We start from the raw sequence: 13,292 nt of genomic DNA, 5'->3' as shown, positions 1-13,292 counted from the left end.
AACATGACAAGTGTTAAAAAGGTGATAAAAACTTTCACTCAGTAAATAGCTATTGAAATAAAATACTAAAATTTGAATAACGCAACCTGTCTATCTAAGTTATAGGCCTCTTAATAAAGAGAAAACATGCATCACCAATAGTCTCAAGCCAGTAGTTGGCGCCAGCTGAACTTCCAGAACTCAAACCACATTGCCAGGTTGTGAGTTGAGTTCAGGGCCAGTCTTAGCTATGGGCAATGTGGGCGGCCGCCCAGGGCGCAGTCTACGTGGGGGGCGCACGGGGTGTTTGCCCAGGGCGCAAATGTGGCCAGGACCGGCGCTGGTTGAGTTACTCAATGGGTCGTTTCAGGAAAGGGAAAAGACAGAAGACCCAAGACCTCTGGCAGTTAGCTGGAGGTCGGGATGCTCTTTTGAAAACATTAATAAAACATAAAATATCAGACAGTGCGACAGCAGAGAAGTGGATGGCAGTCACTCTGGATATTTTCAAAAAAAGTCACCCAAAATTCATCAAGTGGATGAAAGTCATATGGACGGAAAACAGGAGAGGATTAAGAACGGAGGTGCTTGAAGGTAGGCCACTGTTATATTTATTTATTTATTTATTTATTTATTTATTGTATTATTTATTTATTATTTTAATCATTACGTAGAGTTGAAGCCTATGGTATACCACTGTTTGCACCATTAGAAGGGCCAAGGAAGACATGACAGGGCGTCGCCTCCGAGATGTAGAATGTCTGCTATAGAAAAGAAATAAATATATTTTCAGGAGTCTGCCTGAAAGAGCACACTCCCCACACTTGGCACACTTAAAATTCTTTTCGAAATTTTTCTAGTTGAGTGTGCCTGCGCACACTATGTTATCCACCGCGCTTATTAGTGTGGACGCCCTGTCCACACTATTGTTATTATTTTGATTCTTCTGTACGTTTTTTTTTTTTGCCGTGCTTCTGCTCCCACAAATCCTGTGTACAAACATAAAAATAATACCAATTAACTTGAGAGGAGAAAATTTCCAGAAGGAGCAGGGAGCACCTGCTCTTTAACTGACTAGTGAATGTTTACATAATTTTCGCCTGAAAATCGGCAGAGATATGGTCCACGAGATGAGCATGCTCATGGTCATTTCGGTTTTTGGTTAGCGGCATTTCTAGCTTTTTGTCATGTTCAACCATAAGGGCTTCAGTGTTCAATACAGTGAATTGTAGAATATTTCACCATGTTATTTTTAACACAGAACCTAACTACAGAATTAAAGATTATTTTGTCTAAATATAAAAATCTATGACAAATCCAAATATGACTACTCACTTTTGTTAATGTTTTCAGGTCTGGGAACCCATGACAGTGGTGGGGAAGATGACCAGGACCAGACCACAACAGAAGGTGAACAAGTAGGACAATATATGTCGAGTGACAAATCCATCAGTAGAGTATGACTACTCACTTTTGTTAATGTTTTCAGGTCTGGGAACACATGACAGTGGTGGGGAAGATGACCAGGACCAGACCATAACAGAAGGTGAACAAGTAGGACAATATATGTCGAGTGACAAATCCATCAGTAGAATATGACTACTCACTTTTGTTAATGTTTTCAGGTCTGGGAACCCATGACAGTAGCAGGGAAAATGACGAGCAAGGCAACATACAGTCTTCGCCACAGACCAGAGACCAGGGCCAGACCAGAACAGAGGGTGAAGAGGTAAGAAACAATAAACTGGATGGCAATTAAACCTACAACACACACCCCCATGAAACAGACTCATCCAGCCCTGTGTGCAGTTGAACAATGGATAGGACTATCACGAATTTGTACTTTTGTTGTGTGTGTTGTTAATTTTTCCTTAAATTTTTTTGGCAGATTTCCAGCAGTGCCTCCAGTTCATCATCACAAGGCATAGCAGAACCACACTTCTTCACCCATAAGTTGCCCGATAAGCCATGTTTCTTTCACATTTCACGTTATGATTGGACTCAACTAAAACGACAACAACAAAACAGACAATTCAAGACATTACACTGGACTAATGTCATTTCAAAAGGCTTACGAACTGTGCATCCTTATTGCTCTTTTGGATTTAAAAGGCACAGTGTCAGAAAAGTAGGATCCAAGAAAGCCTGTCCAGCCTTTACCTGCTCTGGATACTGCCTTTTCGAAGAGTGTAGTGTTCAGGTCATTGTGAGAGTGGAGAGTGAATACTCACTGAAGGCAGAGGTAATTTTTCACGGGGACATGGTGCAGCACAGATCGGACCAGCTCAAGAGAAGGCCAATAAGATCAAATGAAAGAAAAAGAATTTCAGAGGAACTCAGCTCAAAACTTCCAAGACAATACCATCTTGAGAGCTTTATGAAGCTGGAGGAGGATGTGCTGGAATCGGGATGCAGAGACAATGTACCCACCACAGGAGTTTTGAAAAACATCGGGTACTGTGAGAGGAAAAAAAATAGGTTGCATAAGAATGAAATGATAAGTCTGCAACTCCTCTCTGACAAAGAAAAAGAGGAAAAGCTAATACAAAAAATTATTCTTCAGCCCAAAGGACTTATGCTCTGGTCAAAAGAGACAATATGTCCCTTCCATAAACGATCAAAGACTGATGTGGTTTATTTAGATGCAACAGGCAGCGTCATAAAAAAAGACAAAGGAGAAAGTGCACCTATTTACATTTATGAACTTGTGGTAAGACATCCACTAAAAGGTTGCTCCCCAGTCCCTGTAGCTACATTTGTGACCGCAAAACATACCACTGCATCAGTGTCATACTTCTTAGGCTCCTTTATCACGGACTGCATGAAAGCACATGGAAGGACAATTAGAAAAAGGCCAGTGATGTACATTTGTGATGGCTCTGCTGTTTTGATGCAGGCTATTTCACAAAACCTGTGTGGACTGAGCCTTGCAGAGCTTCTTGCCCAGTACTACAGCATTGTAACTGGAAAAGCAAAGAGGAGTGTCATTGAACTTCCAATTCTTCATCGGTGTTTAAGTCACGTCATGAAGAATGCTAAGGGCCTCTGCAAAAAACAGTGAGTTAGTGATGCCTTCTTCTGCAAAATTTCAATATGGTGTTGTATTGGCAATATTTATATGTACTTCTAAAAATCTTTCCCATAGTGCTGGCAAACACTACCTCCTATGTATGCATCTGCTGGGGCTTATGACTCAAGCTACAACACTAGAACAACTAGACGAGGTTGTAGTGAGTGCGTCTGTGGTTGTCTCCAGTCCATCAAGTGGTGAGAATGTTGAAAAACATTTTCATAACCTGCAGACACTACTCACCTCAACTGCGCAGCTAGTCATAAAAGACTCTGACATCACTGATGAAGACTTTGAGGTAAGTTATCCTGTTGTACTTGTTTACTAATTTACATGTTTAGTTTTTTTGCGAGTTATGGATTATTTACAGTAGGTCTTTGGCCATGTGTGTATTTGTGTGTTTCTGAGAGGTTTCTGGTGTTGATTTTTTTCTTTCATAGATGTTGACCTGACTATTTGTTGTTTGGGTTAAAAATATTGATGCATTGACAACACAAACTATGTAGTCAACATATACAAAATTGCATGTACCACAGAAACAGGTTCATGTTCTAAAAAATAATTGGCACTGTCCAATGAACATGACCAAATGACATGTGACATGAACAGAATTGGGCCTCTTACAGGATGAATCAAGTCCAACACCATTTGATGAGCATTTTAAAGAAGTGATCCAGCAGGCACCTCTGGACACACAGGGAGAGCCAAATGGGTACTACTGCCCCACCCTCATCCACAAGCTTCAAAAGTACTTTCTGCCTCAGGCAGTTCTGTGGTCTGGACTGTTACTCGGTAAGTCTGGTTACTCCCCTACATGTATTAAGGTATTTCAGATTGTTGTTGTAATTATTAAAGTACGGTACTTGTATTGCAGGAGACCTTGGACGGCATGGAACAGGTCCTGTTTATGACATGCTCTCAAAAAAGTACAAAAGAGCTGCCCAGAAATCGACACAGGTAAGTGCAAGTGTTAATGTAAGTTAACAGGTAACCATAAACTGCTCTAAGAGAATTATCTTTAGATTTGTGGGCACAGTAATTGAAATAATAGTATACTACAGGGTGTCCATGGGGTAATAAAAAGTATTAAAAGATAGTAAATCAACTTAGAAAAAATGAAGGCCCTAAAAAAGTATTTAATGTCTGATTGTAAGATTTTTTGATTGATGATTTAGTGTAATTTTGTTTATTAAAAGTTTGCCAGAATTTATTACATAGACTGTACAATACAGCTATTTTCCATAGCGCACAGCGGTAGACACAGGATTGTTCTGTGTAGTACATACATTAAAGTTCTCCGTCGCTATTTCCGTCATTCACAGAGGCCACAGAGGCCATTTGTGAGATCAACCCGTATAACCCATATTAAATGGTTCAATTCAACCTCAGGATTTCTACATAAGACCTGTACTAACATGAACCCACTTTAAATTCAACATATCTGTAATAGAATTACACCAAAGATAACAAGACCCAGGGCATCATGGAGAAGTGTCAGTGGGATCTGAAAAGGATCCGTTTTCACCACAAGAGGCTTACCAGATTTGATGATTTTTTTCACACCTACAAGAAGGTGCATCAAGCTCTTTTGAGAGAACACAAGGACTCTCTAAAAATCAAGAAGAAGGTATGATATTTTCACTGTTTTTCTGGTTAATGTAATTGTCCTTCACATTACTTACTATTACAAACCTCAAATGAATAATACTAGACCAAAAGAACTGCAGATTACCAAAAAGAGGTTAATTAAAAACAATACATCTCTCTGTTTATTGTAACAAGACACACAGGGTCGATGTTGAACGGTGGAAACAGAGGAAGCAGGGAAGGAGAGGTGTATACGTTTCAACAATGACCAAGCCCTTTAAATTTGAGAAACCAAGAAACACGGTACTTAATGACAAGATGCTGTAGTGTTTACCAAGGTGTATCGTATTATGTTGTTATATATTATATTATATAAAAAGAGGATTTACTGTAACATTGTGATTATCAGGTTCAGACGAAGAAGATGTCCAACAAGAGCAAAGTAGAGGAGAAGGACACAGACACCGATGCCACTCTTTTTAAACAGGACACACAGCCTCAGGTTATTGTTTAATAACTTGTGTAATCGTATGTGTAATTTTCTTGGGGTGTGTGATTGTCTCTAAACACAGTGTATAGAAAGTCAGCTATATAGTAAGACATATAGAATACAACCCCTTCACTTTTGATAATAATGTTAATGTGCATACTCTAATAATGTACATCTGTTGTAATGGGAGATGTACGGATGTCATGTAATTATTGAGTCTTGTTTATAACAGCCCAAGTCTCCACATCAGCCGCCCTCCATTTATTTTCCAGTATTCCATGCATGAACCTAACCTGATGCATAACATGTGTACTGTACAGCTGGATACAGAACCAACCATCCAAACAAACATTGCCACTTTGCTGGAGGAGGCGGGACGACCACCATCCACCAAAATGCAAGAAGATGAACAGCTGGTAGGAGTAATCATCACTACTGATAGGAGTATTCTCACTTTTTGAATGCATATCCAACAAAAATTACATCACTCAGTAAGCATTTTATTCCTGCATATGTTTTGGACTTAACTTAAAAAGCCCAGAGTTTGAGATTCTTGATTATTATTTGATTCCATTTGTAATCTATTTTAAATAGAGTAATCTGATTACATGAAGAATTGAGATATTATACTTTTTTCCCAGCTACAATCACTGTGGAAAAGAGAAAGAACTGAAGTGGTAGTTGCAGTAATACCATCTGCCAACCGGTCAGGTTCCAGTTTCCTAATACATCACAGTGAACTGTGTTCACTGCGACCTCACCAGTGGCTGACAGGCGAGGTATTTGATAGTTTAAACGTTACCCACAAGATAAGCAAAAATCACATATGAAGTTGTTGTGCATATTTTATTGGAGTAATTACTCTGAGGTTTAAGAAAAAAGTAAACACCTTTCAATACAATTACTGTACATAGTACTTTTTGTAGATTTAAAATTGTTGTTTGATCAGCTGTATATCCTGTCTTCTCCATATCAGGTTATGGAGGGTCTGTTCCATCTTTTTGCCAAACAGCTCAACCTTGGAAGGGCCATTTTCCTCCTCGACCATTACACAGCTGGTGTAATACTCTTTGGAACATCAGACAGAGTCAGACAGCACAGCCTGCGAAAGGTAATGCTCGTTTTCATTTCTCTATCTCATCCAGACCTCAAGATGCTGACTTGCCTAACTAAAATATTTGAAATTAAATATGTGTGTTGAAGGATTTTGTGTATGTAATGTAAAAATTGAAGTTGATCAATTTTGAGAATATGATATATCATTAAAGAGAAAAGTATTTTTTATTGAGAATTACTTGTGTGTTTTTATTGATATTACAGACTGACTTCACCAACTATGAGGCCATACTGTCTTTTGTAAATGTTGGGGGAGTACACTGGAAGTTACTGGTCAGTGGTTGTTACTTCATCTGCCAAAAGTGCTGTATTCTTACTGGACCCAATGGCAAATAAATCCAAGAAAGCTGAGTCTGCAGATGCTGCAAAACGAATACAGTAGGTCATTTTTTTTCTCCTAAAGAACAAACCTGTCATGGACTTATAGGCTGACCTGGCAATCCTGGCAGTCAGTTGATGTAGGTGTGAGGGTCATGAGCTCATTAAATCTACCTGGGCCCTCCACCCTATAAAAGCTTGGCCATGTGATTTCTGACTTTCTCATCCACCTGCTGACATCTTTTTGGTTTCGGTGTAGCATTTTCACACCTCCACAGCACACAGACCACTCATCCATGCATAGCATTCACGCTAAATCCTAAAAACTCCCTCACCTTGTTGTATGTTCTTTTTGTTATTTAGTCACATTTTATTTGTTCTTTGTTCAACTTTGTGTGCTCTCTGTCCTTATCACATTTACAGAGCCATTTTGTGACAATGAGAAATTTTGAAAGAAAAAGATACTATCTGGTCTCATATAATGTTCCCTTGTTTAGTCAAAATGTTGCTATTAATTTTATAAAACTGAGATCACAAATTTTATTCATTTAAAGGCCATTATTTTTTAAGCATTACTTTCATATCGATATTTCAAGTGTATTGATACACCATGTGTTTTTCATAGGGATTATATGCTGTTCAGAAAGATCGCCTTTGGCAAGAATGACTGGGGGAGACTCAGGTGGAGGGGATTAACCATGGACCATCCTGTACAACGTGACACATGTAGTTGTGGGGTCATCGTTACTATGGTAATGTCCATATGTGTCTGTTTCTTGCAGTATTTATTTTTCTCTGTCAAACATTATGAGTCAGACTTCTGGTGCTTAACTGTAAAATTCAATATATATAATGTAACGTGTATACAACATAGTTTGTCATGTTTTAGGTGACACATTACTGTTTGTCCAATCAAATCACTTTTGACGTTCTACTGCGCTGTCCTTCACAAATAATGTTTCAAAGATGACAAGCTTAATTCTGCATTATTATTATTATATATTGTTGATGTAGATGGCAAAGGCAGTGATGGAGGCATATCCTGCGTTACCTGCCATGTCCTTTGGCACATCTAAGAAGGAGATGGCATCGGAAAGGACAAAGTTTGCCCTGGAATTGCTGAGTGACTCAGGTAAGTCATTGTTCTTTTCTTTATATTAAATATTTCATCTTGTTAAAACATAAGAAATAGAAAATATCAAAATAATCTACATCCTCTAAAAAATATTCCACACAGTACCTTTTATTTTAGTGAAAGGTGTCATATATTTTAAGAAAAAATTCAAATACATCTCAGATTAACTCAAAAATCCTATCACAAAATCAGAAATAACTCTATGCAAACTTCTATACAGTCAAATGCAGATGACAGTTAGCAATTAGGTGTGGAAGTTTTCTTTCTTCACTAAGGAACAATAATAGTGACAGTTTAATTTCTTTGATACACTTGAAACCTCCTTCCGTATTTATGATTAGAAATGATCCAGCTGACAAGCCACATTGATAGCTACACAGCTGTCAATTAGGTGTGTAATGTGTACATATGACAATATGTCAACAGTAACAGAAAATAATTTCATTTCAGTGTTAGACCTGGACAGCTACTGCGTGATGTGCTGTGCCTCCAAGCCCCCTGGATCAGGACCTCCAATGACTCGATGGGTGCGTTTTTTCACTGTTTATTATTTATCATTTATGATTTGTGGTTTATTGTATAGTTATAGAGGAGTGTTTCTAAGCAAACTACAGTACAAATTCACTATACTGTAAGCAATGTCATGGGATACCTAACTTTCCAACATCCCTAAATACAATACATAAAAAGACAGTAAAGGTTGAGATAGTTAACTTTGCCAGAACGTTAGGTTACTGTCCTCTACACAGACAGAGAGAGACCCTAGCTTTCAAATCTTTATTAGAATAATGCCGTGTTCTAAAGCAGAGGAAATCCAGTGGTGCCACATACTTATACAGTATCAATGACTTCAAGATGCTGGCATTTAGCTATTTAATTATAAAAGATAACTCTGGGATCTTTTTTGTAACTCATACACTCTACTAAAGCTCATAAAGGGTCTTACAAACATGAAAGATAACAGATTTGCAGACAAACAATGCGATGCAGACTATTATTTGATGTGAGAAAATAATTATCCCTATGTACTCATAATGGACAAGGACAAGACGGGAAATAATTATTACCGGGATATGGTAAGTGATAAAGTGATTAGATTTTAAGAACAGCACATTACACACATTGGAAAAGTATAATGACATGACGTGTAAGACATAATCGTCTTTATAGCAATGAATATAAATGATTATAGCACACATTTTCTTTTTGTCTACAACCACAAATAACTCTCTGTGGCATACTTCAATGGCATTGCTGAGAATATTATACTGATATTGTCTTTGTTGACTTACTTTACAGATACAGTGTGACACCTGCGAAAGGTGGTTTCATGAAGAGTGCCTTGATCTGGAGGAAGAGTCGCTGCTAAAAGCGCCCTTTGCGCCCTTTGCAACTAAAAAAATGATATATGTACCTACTTGTTTGAGTTGTTGATTGCTTGTTATTATTATTGTTATTATTATTCTTGTTATTATTGTTGTTATTATTATTGTTATTATTATTATTATTGTTGTCATTATTCTTGTTATTATTATTCTTGTTATTACTCTTGTTATTATTATTCTTGTTATTATTCTTGTTATTATTATTGTTATTATTATTCTTGTTATTATTATTATTGTTATTATTGTTATTATTATTGTTGTTGTTGTTGTTTAGTGTTGTTCATTTCTAATAAATATTAATGTCATTATTACCTTGAAAGCATTGTATTTGCTTAGAATCAATGTAGAACAGTAGATCTACACCTGCTGTATGACACACACCTCTTGTTATATCATTTTGACATTTGTCATATTTTTTATGAATTGTTTTGTATATTTCATAATGTAAATATGAGATTTAAAGCCCAATAGCTTCCAGGTCATGTGACCTATTGACTCAAAATCAATGTTGAACAGCCTATGTACACCTGCTGTATGAGACACACTCCTTTTTATAGAATTTTAACACTTGTCATATTTTTCTATGATTTTTTTAATATATGTCATAATATAAATATGAGCTTTGAAGCTCAATAGCTTTAAGGTCATGTGACCTATTGACTCAAAATCAATATAGAACAGTAGATCTACACCTGCTGTATGAGACACACCTGTTTTTAAAGAATTTTAACACTTGTCATATTTTTAATGAATTTTTAATATATTTCATAATGTAAATATGAGCTTTGAAGCTCAATAGCTTTGAGGTCATGTGACCTATTGGTTCAGAATCAATGTTGAACAGTAGATCTACACCTGCTGTATGAGACACATCTGTTTTTATAGAACTGTAACACTTGTCATATTTTTAATAGATTCACAATTGAAATATGAGCTTTGAAGCCTCAATAGCTTTGAGGTCATGTGACCTATTGACATCAAAATCAAATGTTGAACACCTATGTACACTGCTGTATGACACACACTCCTTTTTATAAATTTTAACACTTGTCATATTTTTTATGAATTTTTTAATATATGTAAATATGTAAAATATGAGTTTAAGCTCAATAGCTTGAGGTCATGTGACCTATTGTTCAAATCAAATGTAAGAAGTAGATCACACCTGCTGTGTATGAGACACACATGTTTTTTAGAACTGTAACACTTGTCATATTTTTTATGAATTTTTATATATATTTAATAATGTAAATATGAGCTTTGAAGCTCAATAGCTTTGAGGTCATGTGACCTATTGACTCAAAATCAATGTTGAACAGTAGATCTACACCTGCTGTATGAGACAACACCCTGTTGTATAAGAATTTTAACACTTGTCATATTTGTTATGATTTTTTAATATATGTCCACAATGTAAATATGAGCTTGAAGCTCAATAGCTTTGAGGTCATGTGACCTATTTGACTCAAATCAATGTAGAACAGTGATCACACCTGCGTTTGAGACACACCTGTTTTTATAGAATTTTAACACTTGTCATATTTGTTATGATTTTTTAATATATGTCAAATGTAAATATGAGCTTTGAAGCTCAATAGCTTTGAGGTCATGTGACCTATTGACTCAAAATCAATGTTGAACAGCCTATGTACACCTGCTGTATGAGACACACTCCTTTTTATAGAATTTTAACACTTGTCATATTTTTCTATGAATTTTTTAATATATGTCATAATGTAAATATGAGCTTTGAAGCTCAATAGCTTCCAGGTCATGTGACCTATTGGTTCAGAATCAATGTAGAACAGTAGCTCTACACCTGCTGTATGAGACACACATGTTTTTTAGAACTGTAACACTTGTCATATTTTTTATGAATTTTTATATATATTTAATAATGTAAATATGAGCTTTGAAGCTCAATAGCTTTGAGGTCATGTGACCTATTGACTCAAAATCAATGTAGAACAGTAGATCTACACCTGTTGTAGGAGACACACCGTGTTTTATAGAATTTAACACTTGTCATATTTGTTATGATTTTTTAATATATGTCACAATGTAAATATGAGCTTTGAAGCTCAATAGCTTTGAGGTCATGTGACCTATTGACTCAAATCAATGTAGAACGTATGTAAACCTGCTGTATGAGACACACATCTTTTTATAGAATTTTAACACTTGTCAATTTTTTATGAATTTTTTAATATATGTCATAATGTAAATGAGATTTGAAGCTCAATAGCTTGAGGTCATGTGACCTATTGGTCAGAATCAATGTAGAACAGTAGATCTACACCTGCTGTAGGAGACACACCTGTTTTTAAAGAATTTTAACACTTGTCATATTTTTTATGATTTTTTTGTATATTTCATAATGTAAATATGAGCTTTGAAGCTCAATAGCTTCCAGGTCATGTGACCTATTGGTTCAAAATCAATGTAGAACAGTAGCTCTACACCTGCTGTATGAGACACACATGTTTTTTAGAACTGTAACACTTGTCATATTTTTTATGAATTTTTATATATATTTAATAATGTAAATATGAGCTTTGAAGCTCAATAGCTTTGAGGTCATGTGACCTATTGACTCAAAATCAATGTTGAACAGTAGATCTACACCTGCTTGTATGAGACACACCTGTTTTTTAAAGAATTAACACTTGTCATATTTGTTATGATTTTTTAATATATGTCACAATGTAAATATGAGCTTTGAAGCTCAATAGCTTTGAGGTCATGTGACCTATTGACTCAAAATCAATGTAGAACAGCCTATGACACCTGCTGTATGAGACACACTCTTTTTTATAGAATTTAACACTTGTCATATTTTTCTATGAATTTTTTATATATTTCATAATGTAAATATGAGATTTGAAGCTCAATAGCTTTGAGGTCATGTGACCTATTGGTCAGAATCAATGTAGACAGTAGATCTACACCTGCTGTATGAGACACACTGTTTTTTAAGAACTGTAACACTTGTCATATTTTTTATGAATTTTTAATATATTCATAAGAAATATGAGCTTTGAAGCTCAATAGCTTTGAGGTCATGTGACCATTGGTTCAGAATCAATGTAGACAGTAGATCTACACCTGCTGTATGAGACCACCATTTTAAAGAATTTTAACACTTGTCATATTTATATGAATTTTTAATATATTTCATAATGTAAATATAAGCTTTGAAGCTCAATAGCTTTGAGGTCATGTGACCATTGACTCAAAATCAATGTAGAACAGTAGATCTACACTGCTGTATGAGACACACCTTTTTAAAGAATTTAACACTTGTCATATTTTATGAATTTTTATATATTTCAAATGTAAATATGAGCTTAAAGCTCAATAGCTTGAGGTCATGTGACCTATTGATCAAAATCAATGTAGAACAGTAGATCTACACCTGCTGTATGAGACACACTCTCTTTTATAGAATTTTAACACTTGTCATATTTTTCTATGAATTTTTTAAATATGTCATAATGTAAATATGAGTTTGAAGCTCAATAGCTTGAGGTCATGTGACCTATTGGTTCAGAATCAATGTAGAACAGTAGATCTACACCTGCTGTATGAGACACACCGTTTTTAAAGAATTTTTAACACTTGTCATATTTTTATGATTTTTTGTATATTTCATAATGTAAATGAGCTTTGAAGCTCAATAGCTTCCAGGTCATGTGACCTATTGTTCAGAATCAATGAGAACAGTAGTCTACACCTGCTGTATGAGACACACATGTTTTTTAGAACTGTAACACTTGTCATATTTTTTATGAATTTTTAATATATTTCAGAATGTAAATATGAGCTTTGAAGCTTAATAGCTTCCAGGTCATGTGACCTATTGACTCAAAATCAATGTAGAACAGCCTATGTACACCTGCTGTATGAGACACACTCCTTTTTATAGAATTTTAACACTTGTCATATTTTTCTATGAATTTTTTTATATATGTCATAATGTAAATATGAGATTTGAAGCTCAATAGCTTCGAGGTCATGTGACCTATTGGTTCAGAATCAATGTAGAACAGAGATCACACCTGCTGTATGAGAACAACCTGTTTTTATAGAATTTGTAACATTTGTCATATTTTTTAAAAATTTATTTTATTTTTTTAAATATATTTCATAATGTACATATGAGCATTTAAGCAGTGCAGGATCATACTTGTTTCATGAGACACACTTTTTTTT

General features: G+C 35.4%; 1 protein-coding gene across 1 annotated transcript; it reads left to right on the top strand.

Annotated features, from left to right (window-relative positions):
• Positions 1-236: 236 nt before the first annotated feature.
• LOC113744953 (uncharacterized) lies at positions 237-9,154 on the top strand. The gene is made up of 15 exons (XM_027276222.1): positions 237-396; positions 1,333-1,389; positions 1,469-1,525; positions 1,605-1,708; positions 4,500-4,676; positions 4,832-4,939; positions 5,046-5,138; positions 5,447-5,542; positions 5,768-5,905; positions 6,103-6,237; positions 6,499-6,620; positions 7,186-7,312; positions 7,575-7,692; positions 8,146-8,222; positions 8,995-9,154. The coding sequence occupies exons 1-15, from the start codon at positions 237-239 to the stop codon at positions 9,127-9,129; spliced, it is 1,704 nt and encodes a 567-aa protein (XP_027132023.1). The 3' UTR covers positions 9,130-9,154.
• Positions 9,155-13,292: the final 4,138 nt, after the last annotated feature.

Source organism: Larimichthys crocea, unplaced genomic scaffold, assembly GCF_000972845.2.
Source record: "Larimichthys crocea isolate SSNF unplaced genomic scaffold, L_crocea_2.0 scaffold326, whole genome shotgun sequence".
Taxonomy (NCBI): domain Eukaryota; kingdom Metazoa; phylum Chordata; class Actinopteri; family Sciaenidae; genus Larimichthys; species Larimichthys crocea.
The sequence above is the reverse complement of the archived record's forward strand: the minus strand, read 5'-3'. Positions and strand labels throughout refer to the sequence as shown.